General features: G+C 47.4%; 1 protein-coding gene across 4 annotated transcripts; it reads right to left on the bottom strand.

Moving 5' to 3' along the window:
• Window positions 1-1153: 1153 nt before the first annotated feature.
• On the bottom strand, window positions 1154-20052 carry tcerg1b (transcription elongation regulator 1b (CA150)). 4 transcript variants are annotated; one of them, XM_061750873.1, is made up of 20 exons: window positions 19965-20052; window positions 18868-19126; window positions 18490-18642; window positions 16860-17163; window positions 15256-15492; window positions 13656-13715; window positions 12991-13191; window positions 11544-11650; window positions 9525-9774; window positions 9297-9378; window positions 9054-9216; window positions 6489-6578; window positions 6293-6411; window positions 5578-5728; window positions 5346-5510; window positions 3558-3740; window positions 3282-3461; window positions 3120-3203; window positions 2332-2432; window positions 1154-2251 (listed from the first exon to the last, which is right to left on the bottom strand). In XM_061750873.1, exons 1-20 carry the CDS (start codon window positions 20009-20011, stop codon window positions 2050-2052), a joined length of 3138 nt encoding a protein of 1045 aa, XP_061606857.1. In that variant the 5' UTR covers window positions 20012-20052; the 3' UTR covers window positions 1154-2049. The 4 variants fall into 4 exon arrangements, with proteins under 4 accessions (XP_061606857.1, XP_061606858.1, XP_061606861.1 ...); XM_061750874.1 differs by having other exon boundaries at window positions 9054-9189; window positions 19965-20051; XM_061750877.1 differs by lacking the exon at window positions 13656-13715 and having other exon boundaries at window positions 9054-9189.
• Between the last annotated feature and the right edge of the window lie 301 nt (window positions 20053-20353).

Below are 20353 nucleotides of genomic sequence, written 5' to 3' on the forward strand. Positions count from 1 at the left end.
TATTATTATTGTCTAGCTGTGATTGTGCATTACTAAAAAAAAAAGAGAGTAATCGTTACACATGCCCAAGTAATTATTTGTTCATATTGGTCACTTTATTACAGCATAAGCAGAGGACATGTCCGGCTAAAAGAGGACGTCTGCCCACCCGACATCATCAGCGTGTTAAGTTCATGCTTGCTTTATTTCAAGCTAGCTCGCACAAACATGTTCTTGACACAAAGCGATATTCTAAAAAAATGTATGTTGACATAACGTTACCTTTATATTTTGAATTATTTTCCTCCTCCTCCGCCTTTCTTCTTTTGCGGAGCGGTGCTGTCCTTTTTTGTAACTAAAATCACCTGTCCTGTTGTGTATTGAGATGCGCCCCCACCCCACGTGACTGGCCAAGTGACAACAATTGTTACTTTAGTGTATTCCGTAATTGTATTTGTTATTTTCAAGACAGAAACGTAAAGGGGGCGCCATCAATTATTTTATGATTTGCTTGAAATCTTTTTTTTCTTCCGAGGAGGGGGGCGCTGGCAGGGCGCCCCTCCAGCAGATGGCGCCCGAGGCGACCTCCTATGTCCAGGGCCGGCCCTGCTTACGAATATAATTCTTGTCATCTCACTTACTGATTTTTCATTCAATTTATTTTCACATTGTAATTTACTTGGAATTATACATGATCGTTTTTACATTTAGGCCTACTAATTTTATTTTCTTGTTTTTCATGTTAGGTACTATTTATTTGTTCATTATTTCAGCAACGCTTCACTTGCAGTTATTTGCATATTAGTTACTTTTTATTTTCATGTTAGAGTTGTCTTTTACTGTAAAGTTTCACTTCATTGACTTTTACCTTTGTTATGTACTTGGTTTGATGTTATTTACCTCCACAAATGTATTCCACACTTAATTGTAATGACTGATTTATATTTATTTTCATGTTGTCATACATACTATTTGTGTTTTTATGTAATTGTAACTTATTTTCATGTTACGGTTAGTTTAAAAAAAAAAATGTTTACTTGCTTTTGGTTGTTTCCGTGTCTCTTAACTTGAGTTACTTGTTTTTGTGTTGCGTTCGCATGGTGTTATTTATGACTTATTTAGTTTGGTAGATGACTGATATATCGTGTTTGCGTGGACGAAGCGTCGACGGAGGTTGAAAAAGACGAGAAGTTGCGTTTATTAGGACGTGAAGACAAAGTTGGGGAACAATCCAGATGGCGGCGGGGGCGGCGCTGTTAAGGCCCGGCCGGGCTCGCCTCCGACACGCACGCACACAAACGCACTAAAGATGATTTACATGAGCTATCGTACACCAGCGGCTGCAGACTCGGACGCAGCCTCTTCGTCGTCGTCGTCGTCGTCATCCCTCAAGGCAGAGGTGAGGGGTCAAAGGTGCCCCGGTGCCCCCAGGAGGGGGCTCCGTCTTTACATGGACAAGCTCCCAGTAGGCTTGCAAAACTCCGGGAATTTTCAAAGATGGAAACTTTCCATGGGAATTTATGGAAGGTTGTTTCTTAATAGGGAACTGAAAGACGGCTGCAGAAAATATATTTTGCCGTAATCCTGACGACAACAAGCAGATCACATGCAAGTGCAGTACAGCGATACCTTGACTTACGTGTGCCCCAATTAGCACATTTTACAGTTACGAGCTGTCACTTGGCGGATTTTGTTTTTGCTTTGTGTTGCGAGCGAGCTTTAGTTTTGCCGCACAGGAGCAGTTAAGTTACTGTAATGCCCTCGCATGTGGGCAAGGAGAGCCATCTACTATTCTGCCTCTATTTTATGACAAAACAAAATATTTGAATGTGATCCTTTCCATGATGTTCCCAGTAATTCCTATCAATTCCCACAGGAAGTTTACAACTCCGAATTGTGTCCTTCCCAAACTGCCGGCCTAACATCCCACGGAAATTTCGTGAAACCTTTCCACCCGTTTGCAACCTGCGCGGCCCGACGGCGATGGGGGGAGGAGGAGCGGGAGGAGGGGTGCGCTCTGGCAGAGGGGGGTGGGGTGGGGGCGGTGTGCGGGTCGGTCGGCCCGCGGGGTCACTTGGTGGAGCGGCGCGTGGGCTCCGAGGCGGTGGGGGGAGGGGGCGGGCCGCGGCGGTCCAGGTCCTCGATGTAGAACATGATGAGCTTGCGGCGTTCCTCGGGGACGCACTCCAGCACCAGGTAGCGCTTGTCGTTCTGCAGGATCTTCTCCACGTCTTTCAGGTGCTGCTCCGACTCCTGGATCAGCTTCCGGGACCTCACGGGTCAAAAGATCACAAAGGTGTCATAAACCTTCAGGCTCCTCTTCGGCAGAGTAATCGAACAGAAGGCGCGCACCTGTACGTGATGAATTTCGTCTCCTTCAGGAGGGTTCTGAAGTCGGCTTTGGCGGTGATGTATTTGTCTTTGATGTAGTCCTCAAACTCGCGCTGTCGCTTCTAAAAACAACCAAATATTCAGGACTACATTTGCTCATGGACGGCCAGCCGCTTTCCAGCATTCTGAGCGAGCTTTCGAGAGCAACGCAATGTTGTTTTCTGTCAGCATCTAAGCATCAAACCTACAAAGAATAGACCCTCTTCCTTCACCAGACAAAAAGTCTTCGGAGCTCGTAATCAGCAGTAGAACATGGGTTGGTTTTCCCAAAACAGGTGCCTAAACCTGTCCGATTGACGTTTCTCTCCATCACAATCGACATGAGAAACAGAGCTTCAGCAACTCATCTTTGTCATCTCCAATCCAAAGCAGTGCAACGCTGCCATCTACTGGGATCTACTCATCATTCTATTGGTTTACAAAGCTGAATTTGACAGACAAGCTGAGCGAGGCCCTCTCCCATGCCCACCCACTGAAGAACGGACGTGACGAATATATACGGAGGTGGAGGAGTTAAAAAGGCAGGCGTGTGGAAAGGCAGGCGCGAACGACACTGCTGTGCGCAACCGTGACGACAGACCAGGAGACGAAGAAGCTGCTTTTGCTGCTTTTGCTGCTGCTGCCCGATGTCCAGCAATCTCAAAAGATCACACGCAATTTAGCGCAATCGGCTAGCTGGGATCTTTGTAAACCAAACGCTCTGCGGGAGATTGAAGAGAACATGAACAACATTGATTGCGAGGTCTTACTCTGTCACTGGAGGAGAACTTGATACATCGAGGGTCCTCCTTGATGACCTTCTTGACCTCCTTCCAGGTGGTGGTCAGCGTGATCTTGAAAAGAGAAAACGCCTGCGGACGTCAGTGTGGAGTCGAGCCGTTTTGGACGCGTTACCGCGAGCGGACGTTCACCGTGGTGGTCTCGTCCAGGAGCTGCCTGAAGTGCTCCTTCTTCTTCTTGGCTAGCGCCTCCACGTGGTCGTTGAAGAGCTTCTCCTTCTCCTCGCGCTCCAGCAGCGACGCCGACTCCCAGCGGTGGTCTTTGCGAAGGTTCCGCCGCGTGTCCGACCACGTCGCGTCCGGTGAGCGCACCTGCAAGCGGGAGGTCAAATGACGGATCCGAGGTACGCGCAAGCCTTCTGGAACACATCGTGCTGTGGTGCGGGGCGGCGCGTGTTCCTTCCTCACCATGTCGGACATGAGCGCTTTGAAGTGCTGGATGGCTTCTTCCCGCTTGTGCTGCTCTCTCTCGCGGTCTATCTCTTTGGTCTGTTCCGATCGGGCCTTCTGGACCTCTCGCTCGCGTTCCCTCAGGCTGGCCTCGATACGCGCCTGACGCTCCAGCTCACGCTCCTTCTCCAAGTCCAGGCTCTACGCGACCGCAACAGCACGCCGGCTTAGTTTGGGTGGGCTCCAGTGCTAAATAAATCGCCGTTCCCATGTCACAGTGAGAGTATTGAGTATTGACTGCTGCTTGTACGTGTGTTCCCGCAGCAAAGTAGCAGTTGTTTGAAGGTTTCCAATTTCCCTCAACGCTATGCTAATTTCCATGATCCCATCTATGACATTTTGCGTTATATGTTACCATTAGGAGAGTGGACTTGGTTTGGTTGACCATTTTGATGTTCAAATATGCAACGTTTGTCTTCTGTCCTATGTCGACTTTACACCGATCTGATCGGCCGATAATTAGCATTTTACGCCGATCGGCTTTAATGTCATAATTCCGTTCGACGACGTCATTGATCGACTCCGCAAAAGACATTTACTCCGTGTCGCACTCAAGTACAGTATATTTCAATCCAAAAGCTAGTATATTTTTTGCCTTGTCGCATGCCTTTTGACGTAGTACCGTAAATATCTGACCATCAAGAAAGAGAGAAAAAAAACCCGTCAGCGGTGTGGGACAGACCAACACGTAATGCCTGGACAAATGAGGTCTTTCACGATTGCACTATGTCAGACAACTGCAATTAAATCCTGTATTCTGATACCACCGCATCCCGTCTTTTACGATGACTTGGCTTTATCTCGTCAACTCAAATGTGACCGGATACGCTCGTTACCCAGGCAACGACAACAACAATGGATCGCATCGTGTGCATTATAAGAACAAAATGGGGACGAACGCGTGCTGGCGGTCACCGGTGCTCGGGCGATGACGTTCATTGAAGGCTTGCTTGAGAGGTATGTTCACGTACTTTTAATACAATACTGCTCGCAAGCAGGCAACAAAATGTAATGTAGCCTAGCAAGGTAGTGCTAGCATTAACAGTTGCACATAAACATGCGCTCAAGTTTTGGTGTGTTTGAAGTCATTTAATTCTAAAAGTAATTTAATGACATGATTTCTGTCATGTTGCAATGTTGGTTTGACCTGACTGATTAGAGAAACTTTTGAAGATACACAGTATACAAGTATATACAGTAAATGAACAAGTCATTTAAATAGACACATTGCTCCATCTTGTGATCGTTTTTTTTAAACCCTGTGATCGGCCCCACAAAGCCTAGTCCTATGTCAGTTTTACAGTAAATTTCAACTGGGAGCGACAAAAACAGCTTGAAGCAAGCACGCTTTGCCTCTAATTTGGAGAATTGTGCAAGGCACTTTTTTATAAATAAGTTAAGATTTTTCACCCATTGCGGGAGAGTCTGGAACAAATCTACTTTAAATGGGAGGTTGACTGGACTGTAAATTGGCGGCGCTTTGTTGGAACTTAGTGTCAAGTCGTCTTTGCGCTTAATGTGCCAAATCTATCTGGAAAAGATCAAAAGGACGTCTAGCGGCCAAATGGACAATTCGTGGCGGATTGCCGGACTATCCTCAACCGCACGACTCCAACTTTCAGTTCGTCAATCCTTAAGCATGAAAGAGAGATAAAGATAACAAAAAAAAGGAGGACTATGGAAAGTACTGTTCTTATACTTTGTTTTCAAATGATTGAATGGAAATGTCATTCAAGTGGTTGTCACCTTGGCCTGCTTGTCCAGGTACTGCTTGAAGAACTCCTCCCTGAGGGCGGAGCTGTCCACCGCCTTGTAGCGGGGGTCCGTCTCCATCCTCTCCTTGACTTTGCTCCAGCGCTGCCCGCCTTCCACGTGCTGGTCGCTCAGCATCTCGAAGAAGTCCTGCCTTACCTGCCGCCAGCACACCAGCTCTCTTGAGACCACCGCTCCCATCAGAGATGGGGAGGGGTCTCCTTACCTTCTCCCCTCGGGACTTGGAGTCATCTTTGTCCCTCTTCCGCAGGGCCGTCATGTGCTCCACGAAGATGGCTTCCCTGTCCTTCATCTTGTCGATGCTCTTGAAGCGAGGGTCTCGGCCGTGCTTGACGGCAAACTCGCTGAAGGTGGTCCTGAGAACAAGCGCAGACCACGTGAAGACGACATCGGCGCCGGATGGTCAGAATTAGAATCATCTTTATTTGCCAAGTATGTTAAAAACACACGAGGAATTTGTCTCCGGTAGTTGGAGCCGCTCTAGTACGACGACAGACAGTCAGTCAATTGACAGAATACTTTTGAGACATAAAGACATAAAAAGAAAACAGGCACTGAGCAGTAAATAACCAGTAATGTGGTAATGCCGGTACAAATTTTTTTTTTTAACAATGTGCAAAAAGATGCAGAGTCCTCTAGCAATTAGAGCAGCTTGAAATGACTAATAGAACAATAGTCCGGTGGCGTAATGACCATTGTGCAAAGGGCGCAGAGACGTCAGGAAATGTGTTCAGTTTAAAGTGACAATCTGGGACAATGGCGATTGGGCAAATGGTACAGATGCTACTCGGGCACATTAGTATTGGTCAACAACAGTTATGCAAATAGTGCAGAGTGGCGAAACTACTACAGTGAGTGCCACGAGTAAGGTATAATTGGCCCAACAGAGATGTGACAACAAACTCCAACGGCATTGGCACCTGGCCGTCAGCTTGGCGCCGTCCATCATCTTCCTGAATTCGTCTTTGGCCTGCATCAGCTTGTTCTTCTTCTCCTTCCTCTCCTCCTCCGCTCTCGTCTTCACGTACTGGTCGAACACCTGTGGCACACCGACGACAACATGGGACCAGGCCCGCCGGGCACAGGCGGAAACAACCGGGAGACACGGGTGATGACCTGCTTGCGTTCTTTGGGGTTGAGCAGAAGGTATCGAGGGTCGAAGACAATCTTGTGAAGCTCTTTGTCCCACGTGGAGAAAGCAGACACCTACACGCACGCACAGGCACACGCACACACACACACACAAAGGCTTACAGCGTTCCCCCGCTATATTATTGAAATTCCTTCACATGAAGCTTAAACCCCGTTAATGTACGTTTGCGTGAGTGAAAGCTTATGTGCATTCTGATTGGATGCAACCTGTGATGGCAAAACACCGGAAGACTGATTGGCCATTCATGAAAACGGCTGCCAAACCACGCACACTGCGCAACAATTCAGTCGGGTTGGGCTGCGTCGCTCAGTGTGCGGTAGCCTTAAAACGCGAGGGAGGGGTAAAAGTACATATGAATAATAATAATTTATTTGGTCCCTCAGATTTTCACCTTGCGCCAGCGGCTGCGTCTGAAATAGAGCTGCACGATATTTTGTTTGAGCATCCTCAATTGCAATGTACGTGTGCGCAGTGGTCACATCGCAGGGTCTGCTGCGATGTTGGTGTACTGTAATATACAGTCAATCAACTGTAATATTAAAATTGACCAGCAAAGGGACCTGTTTGGACCTGCTGCATTTCCTATTTCACATCAGAATGAAACAAGGCAGACACACAGTTTCATGACTGCGTGAGGTGCCTTCAGGGACAGCGTAAATGGAAGTGAATGTCATCTTTTGTAAGGCAGTACATAATGGTAAAAAGGAATTACTAGGAAAAGTATTATTTGCATCAGAATGCTTTATTTATGAACACTGCACGATCACACTGTGATAATATGGAATTTATTTTGTTTTGCATTATAAGAGTATATAAACGATTTTGTGAAGAGAGTCAGCCAGAATGCAAAGTTATCAATGTCTAGGGTTGGGCATCGTTTGAATTTGAGCGATTCCGGTTCCTTATTTCAATTCCGGTTCCAAACGATTCTCGATTCAGATTCTTTTAGAGGGCTGGGTCAAAAAGGTTTGCATGCTTTAAATAAAAGGTGTCCAAATTATGAACATCCCTTTTCTTAGCAGCCCCGCAGCATAGACTAAACTGAACATTGGACTTGATGTTCTTTATAACCAGTATCACTATCAAACCTACGAACTAAAATGTGTGTGAACTAACCCATTGAGTTCATATTCATCAATTAATGTTGCAGCTAAAAGTTCAATATAGCATTGTTAAAATCATTATTTGGGACTGTTTTATCATGGTTTACATGTGCAGGTTTTAACTTGACTTCCTGTTCTAAGCTTGTAGGCTTTTAGTTTGAAGGGTACACACCGGAAATCAGCATTTTACACAAAAGGTAACTTCGCACAGCACCTGTGATTGAATATTATTATTATTATTATTTTTTTTTTTAATTAAATGGATGGAAACAAATGCTATAAAACTGATTCCTTTCCTTGCGTACCGATGAGGCACAAGGTGAGTGTTTGTGATACTGTGAGACGTTTATGTGGATTTTGTCCCAATTCATTGTGATGTAAAGTTGCTACAGTAAAGTTTTAGCTCAATATGAAGCTTTTTTTTCTGTCATTGGCTCTTACGTTGGTTTGAAGACGCTAAAAACCATCAGTGCAAAAGTGTGACCAAGTGTTTACCTTGTTAGCGGCCTCAATGTTGGCATAGACGTATTTTGGTGTTTCACACACCCAGTTGACTGAGAGGTGACTTGACTGAAGCGCCGCTTCAGCTGGTGTAGGCTGAGGCTCGGAGCGCGTCAGACGCTACACATCGTGAAAGCCTCCTTTGCACAATATAGTCTTATTCCAAGTGTTGCACCGAAGCGACTGATCATTCATTTGAACTAAGTTAAGACACACTTTTGTCCGCCGCCGCCGTTGGGCATAAGCACGTCTTCGTGCGCGTTCTTTGTTGGGTTTTGCCGCTTCTTCGCTGGTTTTCGCCACTTCTTCAGGGTCGGTGGACTAGGCATCGAAACTGAGAACCAAAATGTTGAAATTTCAACAATTCCGGGAGAACTGGAACGTTAGTCCCGGTTCCAATCGGTTCTCGATGCCCAACCCTATCAATGTCCTTTCACCATTGTTGAAGTCATACTGTGTTACGTGTTTTTGTTTGCACATTAAAGACAAAAGTCCTGTTTTTGTTTTAATTTGTCATTTTAAAAAAGACCATTCAAGCAACTAGTTTCTCCTCCCGTTTTTTGAGATTGTAGGGTGAAAGCTGCACCTGGCTACTAGTGTGGACTGAATGGTTGGCAGCAATGGGGAGATGCAATGCCAGTCTTCTGAGGGTAATAGCCTGTCAGCAACATATAATATTGAAGAAAAAAAAAAGAACTATGAACTCGTTTGTTTTTGGAATGGTGAAATTTTGAATTATGAGCTGAACTTTGAACTAGTTAGCATAGGAATGAACTTTCCCAACACTGATCCTGTATTATTTCAGATCGCAGGTTGAAAGAAAATCCCAATGTCATTTCTTTCCAACATCGTGCAGCCCTCGTCCCAAATGGATTCCCCAGGATGAACGCAGAATCAGCATAATATGCAACGTGTGCGGCGTACCCCTCTCTCCAGCAGCATGTCTTTGAACTGCGTCATCCTGGACTCGAGCGGGACCACGGCTCTCTCCCGGGCCGCCCTCAGCTCCGCTTCCATCACCGCTTCCTTCTCAGAGTCCGCTTCGCTCACATCCTCCTTCCTGTGTAAGAGAAACCAATGTGTGTGTCTGTGTGAGAGAGAGAGAGAAATAAACCTGTCTGCTCAATCTTATAAACACACACACACACACACACACACATGACTGACTTTCTCTTCTTGGCTTTGGAGGGCTCCTCATCGTGAGCGTCGTCCGTGGCGAGGGCCAGCTCGCTATCCTCCTTGCTGAAAACTGCACACACAAAGAAACACAGAGTTACAAAAGCATGCACGTATACAAAGACACAAAAACTCAGAAGACAGAAAAACACACACACACACACACACACACCCAGACAGAGCGAGTTGTTTGGCGGCCGCGTGCGTGCGTTGGGTCACCTGTCCTTCTGGCGTCGTCGAGGCCCCGCTTGTGCGGGGGCTCCTGGATGTGTTTGTCGACGTCGGCGCGGCCCACCAGCTCGTCGGGCCGGTCCCACATGGACAGGCGCGTGGTAGGGTTGTAGAAGAAGACGCGCTCGTCGCCCGTCCACACCACGCACCACGGCGTGCCCGGGATGGGATTGGTGGCCACCGGGCGAGCTTTCTGGGCCGCCTTCTCTTCTTCGCTCATATCTTCTTCTTTGCGCTCCTTCAGCAAACATGACAACAAATAGCATTTATGCAGCAGCGGTGTTGTAACCCTGCACGCGACGGACATTTGGACAAACGGTGCAGCAACACGTGGACAGACACTATAACAGTACTCAGTCATATTCTGTATCGCTCCTCGGACCTGCTTCCTTCTTCCTTCCTGGTTTGAATGCACCACATAAACCCATCTCTGGGGGGGGTTTGGCTGTTAGGCTGCTCCCTGGGTTCCGCACCCCCTTATCGTTTCCTTGTCGGGTGCCCCTATCCGCCCTCCTTTCCAACAAACAAGGGAGACCCTCCCGCCCTCAGGGTGGGCGGAGACTGGCTGCATCGTGGGCCCTGCAGGTTGGGGGAGGGGGCATTGGGTCCCTGCGGCCTCCTCCAGGTGGCCGGTTGTCGGGGCGCCTAGGTGGGTCCCTCGGTGTAGGACGTGTCCCGTCTGCCGGGCTGCTCTCCGGTGAACCCCTGGGCCCGATTCCCGCCCCTCGATTGATCGGGTGGGGTCCACAGCAATTACAGAACACTTTTGTCAGTCTCTGTGCATGCGAAACAGTGTCAAATCACTCGCATGTGTCCGCAGGCACACAACCCTGGGACTCTATACTAATAAGTATCCCCTCACTCACACTCTCGTCCTACAAACTTTTATAATTTACATAGTCACGCTGTATAGCCGGGTTTACGACTCTTTTCCTGCGTGCTTCTTCTCCTGTCCTTGTCCTGTTCCATCTTGTCCTGTCCTTCCATCACAGGGTGTAGCACTACAGCCCCATACAATTTTAAATCACAGCGGCAGCTTAAAACACAGTAAAACTGTTCCGGCATAAAAGGGATACAGATCCTCCATTCTGCTTGAACTAACAGGCAAACAGGACAAAAACAAAAGTATTATAATTTTATTTATTTATTTATTTATTTATTTTTAAAGGCACCAGTGTTTAGAATTTTTTTGACAAAGGGGAAATTGTTTTCCCCAAGAGGTAGGTAGCACTTATTTTCAGATGTATAAAGAAACAAAACAATTCTTTTAACAGAAAATATTTCTTAAGATCATGGGCATAAAATGAAAATGTTTAAATAATAGTGAAAATGATCCCAGTATTAATATGCACCGAAAAAATAAAATGGCATTGAAATTGGACTAGTGGATAGTGGAAGAAGAAGAAATCAGAGCTTTTATGTGATGGCATATGTGTAGTATTTATTTATTCATTAATTCCTGCAAATTCTATGGCGTTATTATTGAAGGTTTATGGCTTTATTTTGGACACCTACTGTATTTTCACGGGGTGGAGTTTTTACTTTGAAGGTTAGTAGCTATGACGTGCTCCCGTCTCTCTTTCAGTTATCTTTTGGCCTGCCTGAGAGGTAGGTACGTACGTACGTGCGTGCGTGCGTGTGTATTTTTCAAGGGCTTAAATCTAAATTATGCAAAACATTTTGATGGGATGTTATTTGGCAATATAGGATTTTATTTTCATGTTGTATAGTGTGATTGAAGGGCTGTGGGGTGGTGAGAGCGCAAGCTAGCCACATGTTCCTCCCTACATGCGTGCGTGTTAATTTGTCGTCGGTGTGATATGCTAAGCGTGCATTATTTTCACAGGCACGTGGGGTCACACTACTTGCTGCCCAGTTTTTGGTTATCTAGTCACACATGCAGGAAATAAACCCCAACTGCGCGAGTGTCAGTGTAAGCACCAGAACACGACGCCGTGCAGTCGGTTGCGCAGCCGGCCGGAATTGCGGCTAATGAGTTTCTCCTACCTGCTTTTCATTGTTCATGTTGAGGATTTTGTTCTCCTCTTCCTCCATCTCCATGGCCTCCGCTTCCTCCTGCGCCAGACGCTCCTTGGCCTTCTCTGCTTCTCTTTCTGCACGCACGCACACAGAGACAGAAAAAGGAGTTTTGTTCCATGAGCAGTGATGTATTTTTTACTTTGACAACCCTACATTTGAAATCATACATCTGTACTTTCAACTTCTTTGTCAAAATGTGCTAATGTTTTTCAACTCCACGGTAAACTGACAACTGAGGCCAACTGACAAAAACAAAAAATAAAAGAAAGACTGAGATGAGGTGGAAAATACTGACGGCAGTGGCATGGAGGAATGTGAACCAGGAAGTAGCAATGTGACAGGTGGCCGCCACTTTTGTGGAATCCCCCCAAATGGAATGAGCACTTGAAATGCCTCTAAAATCCTCCATGTCAAATCCATTCATCGTTGATGACCGATCTATATGACCTTTTCGACGGCTCTTCTCATGAATCATGTTCCAGTTGCGTTTCAAGGCAAGTGACGGTCATTTTGAAGCTTCCACTTGGAGAATTCCTCCCTGGGAATTTCAGTCCAAACGAGCTTATTGGTGGACATTTTGAACTGATCCTTGTCAGCCAATCGAGTAGCAGACGAAACGTAACGGCTGAGGAGATAAGTTGACAAATAACCATTTTTTACTGTTTTATCCTCATTTGAAGGTTTTTTTGGGATCAGAGACGTCACACAAAAATATTTCCCAAAAACTCCATTTCTCCATCCAATCAATCCATCGGCCGCTTTTCAACATTCTTGCTGCACTGTAATCAAGTCGAAGTGGCCGTTGCAAAAAGACGATCACTTTTGGCAAATCTTGTCACGGGTAAGGCTAATTCTAGTGACTGTGAGTAAGGAATGATCACAATCATTCATTATTCCCTAATCACTACAAAGGGATTTTAGTGGACATTTTAGGGAACTATCCCAAGTCCACAAGATGAAGTATTTACTTCCCCAGATCTGCCAATCTATAAAAATCCCCCCTCCAGAACATCCTCCCATCCGTCCATTTTCTGCCCGGAGAAAAGCCACGCAGGCACGGGGAGAACATGCGAACTCCACACAGGCGGGGACGGGGATTGAACCCCGGTCCTCAGAACTGTGAGGCAGACGCTCGAACCAGTCGCTCACCGTGCCGCCATGGATATTCTAAATAAGAGTAAAAATTAATGTAGACTTTTGTACATTTCAGTGTCTGCAATGTATTACTTTTAAAAACAGAGATTGCGTCAGTACTTGTACCAGCCTTTTTTTTTTTTTTTTAACCCAGTATCTCTATTTCTACTCAAGTACAGAGTAGGGCTACAATTCATGATTATTTGAATAGTTCAATCTCTATTTAAAAACAGGACACTTTCAAATTGACAGTGCAGACAATGCGTAGCCGAGTTCCTACCTCTGTCCAGCACGGCCTGCGGCTTCTCCCAGGTGGACTCCAGGGTGCGGTTGTTGTAGTAGTACGTCTTGCCGTCTACCGTCTTGTACTCGGACCACTCGGGCAGTTGCAGCGCGGCGGCCACGGAGGCGGGCGCCGCCGACAACGCCAACTGAGGGTGCATCATGGACACCAGCGACGGGCCCATGCTGGGCAGCATTCCTGAGGCGGGACGATTGGCACAGCGTTGGCGACACTCGGGTGTACACGGCAGCCTGCGCGCACCCGACCTGTTAGACCAGCTACCGGATGTGCGTGTGAGTCTCTGACTAAAACTGTCTGACATCACATGACGATTCTGACATTGAAAGGGGACAACATGACTAAAACAAGCAGAAAAATAAGAAAAGCCCACAAACACAAAAGGCGGTGAGAAAGGACCCAGACCCGTGTGTGCATGTGCGCGAGCACACACCCGCACGTCCCACAAAGACACACACACAGGCATGACATCAATCCCAGTTTTGCGTGTGACGTTGTGAGAAATCCACTAAATATGAGATACATATGTTGTGTGCCTGTTGTGTGTCTGGGTGACGGCGCAGCAAAGGAGGGGTGCAGTGGAGGTGATGGACTAGCATGCCATCTAGCGGGCGACTGAGAGGCGGGCGATAGGGTGCGTTTACCATTGGCGGCGGGGCCCGCCTTTACGCAGGGAGCGCCAACTATCTGCATCATTGCTACACCTGCAACAACAACGCACAAGAAAGCATCTGGTTGGACACCAGCGACATACTGTGTGTGTGTGTGTGTGTGTCCCACAAACAGACTTGGGGTCAGAGGTCATGCTATGTGTGCTTCCATCAGGGGTGGGCCACGTTTGAGTTCTAAACCAGATGTGCGACGGCTTTTGTCAGCGAGGTGGAAAAAAAGAGTAGCAGCGCCTTGACATACGAGTTCAACGCGTTCTATGACCACACTCGGAACTCAAAACACATATCTCAAATCATATCTTATCATTGAAATGACTGTGCTGTACTTAATAAAAAAAAAAGACTAATAACTAGGGATGCACAGACATAAAAATGATTGACCGAAAGCGAGGAAACGAAGGCCTAAATACCAAAAGAAATGACTATGCCAATTATGAGTAAAATTGCATTTATGACTGCAGAGCTGCCAACCTATAAATACTCCCCTCCAGAACTATGTGTCTAAATTTCCATATTTTTTAAATGACGTCGAGAACGTTACTGAGGGACAGTTATTGCAGCATATGTAATAGGATAAAAATTATTCTGAATACTGTTCAATTGCACAGCATAATCAGTACCCTGTAATCGTAATTGTTCATTCATAGCTTCAACATTTGCTATTTTACCGTATTTATTGCATAAGCCTTGTAAAAGCGGACACAGTTGCAGCCTGAATCAAAGTATGAGAGTTTCACATACCAGCATCAAAAATAGCCGTCAATGGATTAATTAGCCTTTGCCCATTCCGTTTTCAACTGTAGTAAAGAAAGCAAGTCTATTCAAATCAGATGAATCCATCCATTTTCTACCGCTGATCAGAGATCGGGTCGCAGGGGTTGTAGCTTTAGCAGGGACGCCCAGACTTCCCTCTCCCCAGCCACTTCCTCCAGCTCTTCCGGGGAGATCCCGAGGCGTTCCCGGGCCGGCCGAAGGACGTAGTCTCTCCGGTGTGTCCCGGGTCGTCCCCGGGGTCTCCTCCCGGCGGGACGTGCCCGGAACACCTCACCGGGGAGGCGTCCGGGAGGCATCCGAATCAGATGAATCATGTGGCTCCTCTCCTCTCGAGCCGCTGCTCCCTCTGAGATCCTCCAGGATGACCGAGCTTCTCACCCGTTCTCTAAGGGAGAGCCACATTTCGCCACTCGTAGCGGGGATCTCGTTCTTCGGGTCTCGACCCGCACCTCGTGACCGTAGGTGAGGGTAGGAACGGAGATGGACCGGTAAATCGAGAGCTTCGCCTTTCGGCTTAGCTCCTTCTTTACCACAACGGACCGATACAAAGTCCGCATCACTGCAGACGCTGCACCGGGCCGCCTATCAAAATTGTCAATGCAGAGGGGGGCGGGCGGTATTTGTGTTTGGCGACAGTGTTAAAAGCACTTTGAGTACATTGAAGGCAGAAAAGTCCACGTAGCATGATTAATACAAGCGTCTGCATGTGGATGTGACAATTTCCATCACGGGATGAAACGACGAGCAAAGTACGCGCAGTCCCCGTGGTTACGGGCTGTCGATGCTGAGCGCGTCTCACCTGGCAGAGGGATGTGCATGCCCGGCAGGGGCACACGGAAGGGTGGCACCATGACGGGCGGGAAGGCGGGGATGGCGGCGGTGGGCTGGGCCACGCTATGAGGCAGGGTGGCGGGCAGCAGCGGGACCGTCTGCACCGCCGTGACAGTGGAGGGCACCGTGGACACCGTCACCACGCTGACCGTAGACACGGCCGCGGACGAGCTGGCCGCGGGGGCGAGGTCGGCTACCGCGTTGGCTGGAGGGAGGGGAGGAAAGGAAACGTTAGAATTAATACACGTGTGGAGGTGAGTGCGCGTGTAGTGCAGGGGGCACAAAGACGTCACGGCACGGCACGGCACTTCATTTCATTTCATGCACGCATGCTAGATCCCAGACTTCTTAGCCATCCGTTTTGATGCTTTTTAGAGTTAAGAAGCATGTAAGCATTTAGAGTTGTGCACCTTCAGTGCAGTACCACGTTGTGCCACAACGTCAAGACACGCAACTTGACCGAGGTCGGCTCGCGGGGGCTGTAGCTTTAGCAGGGAAGCCCAACCTTCACTTTCCCTAGCCACTTCATCCAGAAGCCGCACTAATAGGTCGTTCCCACGTCGCAGAGACAATATATACCTGTGTGTATTTTTGTATACGCTGTCTTCTATGTGTTGCTGCTCTGTGAGTCATTTGAAGGTTTACATATTCAGTATTGTCTCGCTATATTGCGCTTTACCTATTGCAGATTTCGTTTTTAAATTCATGTTACACATAATTTGACATATCGCAGGATTTTGAGTGTATGCTATAATTTTGTGGATGGTAAAAAAAAAATACTTCCTAGCCTAAATAATTGAAACAAAACAAAAAAAAAATCCTTAAAACACATTACAAAGTATAAAATGCACATAGTGTACACTACTACTCTGCATTACTGTATGTTTAAGAGTTGAAAAGGTGTTTAAGAGTATAGATATTGTTCATAGGAGTAGCATGTGGGGAAGATTAGAGTCTGGGGAGGTTCATAAAGCTTTACAATGTCTAGAAATAAACAAGTGGTCTCTACTTCACGGATTTGACCTATTGCGGGGGTTGTCTGGAACCCAACTCCATTTTGCCGTTTAAAAATATATAAGAATCGAACACTCTACCGATTATCCCTTCTATTCATCGGTTTCAACAACAAATTTCATCAATCCCAACAGATGACGCAATGACAAGTGTGCATGTGAGATGCAGGTCGTAATGCTGTCCACTTGGGGTCACCTTCCTCACATTCCACACTGCAGTATCTGTGACTAAGTTCAGGGCCCTTTAAAAGGTGCCCTGGCCTGGTGCGTGACATTTGCGTCAGCCAGTGGAGTTGGCTGTTGTGACTTTGGCTTAGCCAGTTTGCGTGTTGAGTGAACGGGCGTGAGCTGTGGCCAATAGCACCTTGTGAATGAACGGGCTTATTAAAGAGCTTTTGCTTCGACTTTTTTTGTAAATCGACATACTCAATCTTTTCAGTCCTACTTGCGTCCTTCGATTTTTCTGTGTACAAAAAGTTTGGACACTCCTGATGAAGTGTGTGTGTGTGTGTGTGTGTGTGCATGCGTGCAGTGTGTGCACATGTGTGTTGGTTTCAACCTGCTATGGTGACAGAGGGTGCCAAGGTGGTGGTGCATTCCGGACTGGAGCTCAGCGTGCGGGCGGGGGCGCTGGATGGGGCAGTGACGGGCGAGACGGCCGCGCCGGCCGTGGTATTGATGCCGCCGGAGCCGGCGGCCGTGGCGCCCCCCGCGCTGACGGCCCCGACGCCGGTGCCCGCTGTGGCCGCGGCGGTGCCGGCCCCGGCCACCAGTAGAGGGTTGAGCTCTGCCTGCTGGATGATTTTCACGCCCTCCGGTTTGGTCCATGCCGACTCTCTGGTGCGAGCGTTGTAGTAATAAGCCTGGGGGCATAGGGGGCAAAGTCAAGAAGACTTGAGACAAAGACGCATAACTAGGGCTCTTCTCCTGGGGGCTCATGTACAAAGACCTGCGTGGATTTCCTACTGAAACCTGGCGTACGCTCAAATCCAGAAAACATACGCACACAAAATATCCAGACGTATGAATCTGTGCATACGCATGAATCCAAGCACTTTTCCTTCGTACATCCCAATCAACGAAGAATTGAGCGCACATGTCGGAGTAGCCGACCCCTCCCTGTCCACACCCACATTGAAATCTGCAAATCATATTTAAATGAACCCTGCGTCTGAGATCCCGATCTCTGCTTGATCAGGAAAAAAAGGAAAATGAGCAAGGTAATGAAGAAATGTTTTTTTTCTGAATGTGAAGTAGCTCAATGAAGTGGAGGCGCGCAAGAAAATCCTCTGTGGCACGCTGTCCTCCAGTGTTAACAAAGAGTGAAAGAGGAGTGAATGGGACAGCGTGTGTGCGGCTGTCAATGCTGTGGAGTCAGAATAGCGCACACACGCTCAACTAAAAAAATAGTGGTCAAACATTAAGGTGGATTTGAAGCCAAGGACAGCTACCCACCGCCAAAGTGTGTTTGGCCACAGAGGGCCTCACCCCGTTCGAGGAGAGAGTCGCTGCGATCATGGGTGACGCTGCTCTCTCAATATGAACATGAGCCCTTGCTTCTTTTACATTGTTGAACTCAAATGTTGTCGGGCATGAATTGTTCATGTGTCTGATGTGCAGATTTTTGACAACAGTTTCCCAGCATCGCCTCTCAGTGTCGCCAAAGCACCAACAGCTGCAGAAGGCAATGTGAGGCACCGCACATTTCCACGGTCCTTTCACTCTTGATACATCTGAACTTGGACGGGAAAAAGAACGGACGCCACGTTTTTGTGCGTATGCACCCTTTGTACATAAGGCACAAAATAACAATTATGAATTAAATATGAAATGTAATTGGTTAAGTGCAAACAAACAGGGTGACACATCACAGAGAAGAATCTTCTTAACAAGAGTGACAATGAATGAATTAAAACATTGCAAAGTACGTGAAATCAGGCTTCAAAACGGTGTAGAATTGAGACATTTTTTTCCGCTCGCAGACGCTGCGGGTGTGTCGCACAGAGATGATTTCAGAGGCATTAAAAACATTAGCATTTATCGTGTAAATATATCGTCTTAGATTGTTATCGTGACAGGCCTAGTCGGTAACAATAGAAACTTTTCAAGATGCGGACAGCCTTCTGCACACACGAAGAGCACCACAGATTACGCTGCTTCAATACATTTCTTTTCAAGCATCAACTCACTTTCCCCTCGGGCGTCTTGTTCTCGACCCAGATCTCCTCGGTCAAGTTCACCGCGGGGCTTCCGGAAGTCGGAACTGGGGGCATCCCAGGAGGGAAGAGCATCCCTGGAGGGGGCGGAAGGTTGCCCATGGGAGGTGGAAGAAACGGGGGTCTCTGCAGGAAAGAAACCATAGCCACCCATCTTGACATACACTAAAACATTGTTTACTTCAAAATGAAGACTATCCAGTCGGAATAATTCAGGGAAGGTGAACTCCCATTGAATGCAGATTTTAAAATCACTGTTTTTTTTATAACATATAGATTATTCCATTCGTGAGTTTAATAAATACCCCCTAAAGGTCAGGCACGACATGCAAGAAGCACCAAACAAGTCACCTGCAGGTGAGGCGGTCCCATGGGGGGCGGCATGCCTCCCGGTGGCGGGATGGGGGGCATGCTGGGGTCAAAGGGTGGCCGCGGAAACGGGGGGCGAGTCGGCGGCGGCCCCCTCATCATTCCAAAGGGGGGCGGCGGCGGCCTGAGTAGAGGCGGCGGGCCGCGCAACACAGGCGTCTGGGCGGCGGCCGCCGCGGCAGAGGCGGCGGGCACGGGCGCCGGTCCGGGTCCGTGGAACCGCACGGCCTGCTGGGCCATTCTACGAATCGCACATCAAACCGTTGTCATGGTATCCGATAGCATTAGTAGACCAAAGAGACCAACGAAACAATCCTGATGTGGTGGGGTGTCTACATGTGTTGTCTACATTCCATAATAAAAATGGAATGAATCAATACATAACAACATGATATTGGTTTAAGCTGAGTGCATTTTACAAAATGAATCCAAAGCACTTTGTCCATCCGTATTGGGAGGCGTTGCTGTAAAAAAAAAAAAATACAAATCTGCCTCTCTATCGACGCAATGCATCATGGGATATATTGCTTTTCAAGTGAACATCGTTGTTGACTCCTTTTCGTTTGCGGGCTTAATTTCTACTCGCTACACTGTGCAACAGCTCTACAGAATGGCCAACCGATTATATATTGTAGCGGCGTCCTGGGGAGGCATTGCCGTTCCCAACGCAACCTTGGACGGCGGGAGCATTGAAAACATTTGCGGGCAGTCAAGTTGCAGCTACCTCTGCAACTACTGTGAGCTTGCCGGCTAACTTACGAGAACAGTTTCTTCCGCTTGAACACAAATGAGGGACCATTGTGAGTGGGGGAGCACTATCAAATATGAAAACATATCTAAATGAAGCCAAAAGTCCTTGTCCGGATGTCTACCGCGTGCGTGAAGGCTAGCCCCTGGCCGCTAGCTAGTTCGCTAAATGCACATTAGCCTCCGTGGCTACATCCACAAATTGTGTCTTTGTTTAACTAATTCTGCCGGCGAAAACCCAGCTCGGCGAGTTCATTCCACAACGCCAACATGTGTCCAATATTTAATGGCGGTGTTATGGATATAAACAATTTTGTTCGTAATTTTCTGACCTGTTGTCGCTGAATCCGATCACTTCGCTGTCTGCCTGGTCCGCCATTACAGGAAAATGTTAGGTCTTCCTGGAAACGCCCCTAAATCGAGTGCGCCTTTTCCATTCGACGGTGCACGCTGTCAATCGGGTGCTACGGGAGCTCTGATTGGATGGTGACTCTCGTCAGGGTCAAGCTCCACGTTGATTTGTCACATTGCCTCCAACGTGTAAGGATGCCTTTGTTCCGTCACGATGCAGGCCGCGCGATTATTGGTCAATTTCTCCTAATTCTTCCCGCAGCACACTCGTGTTGTGTTGTTGAACTTTTTTTTTAAATTATTATTATTTGCCGTTGTATTTAAGTGTTTTTTCCCACAAGTTTATTCATTATACATTTAAAAAAAAGCC

This window comes from Phyllopteryx taeniolatus, chromosome 17 (genome assembly GCF_024500385.1).
Source record: "Phyllopteryx taeniolatus isolate TA_2022b chromosome 17, UOR_Ptae_1.2, whole genome shotgun sequence".
NCBI lineage: Eukaryota > Metazoa > Chordata > Actinopteri > Syngnathiformes > Syngnathidae > Phyllopteryx > Phyllopteryx taeniolatus.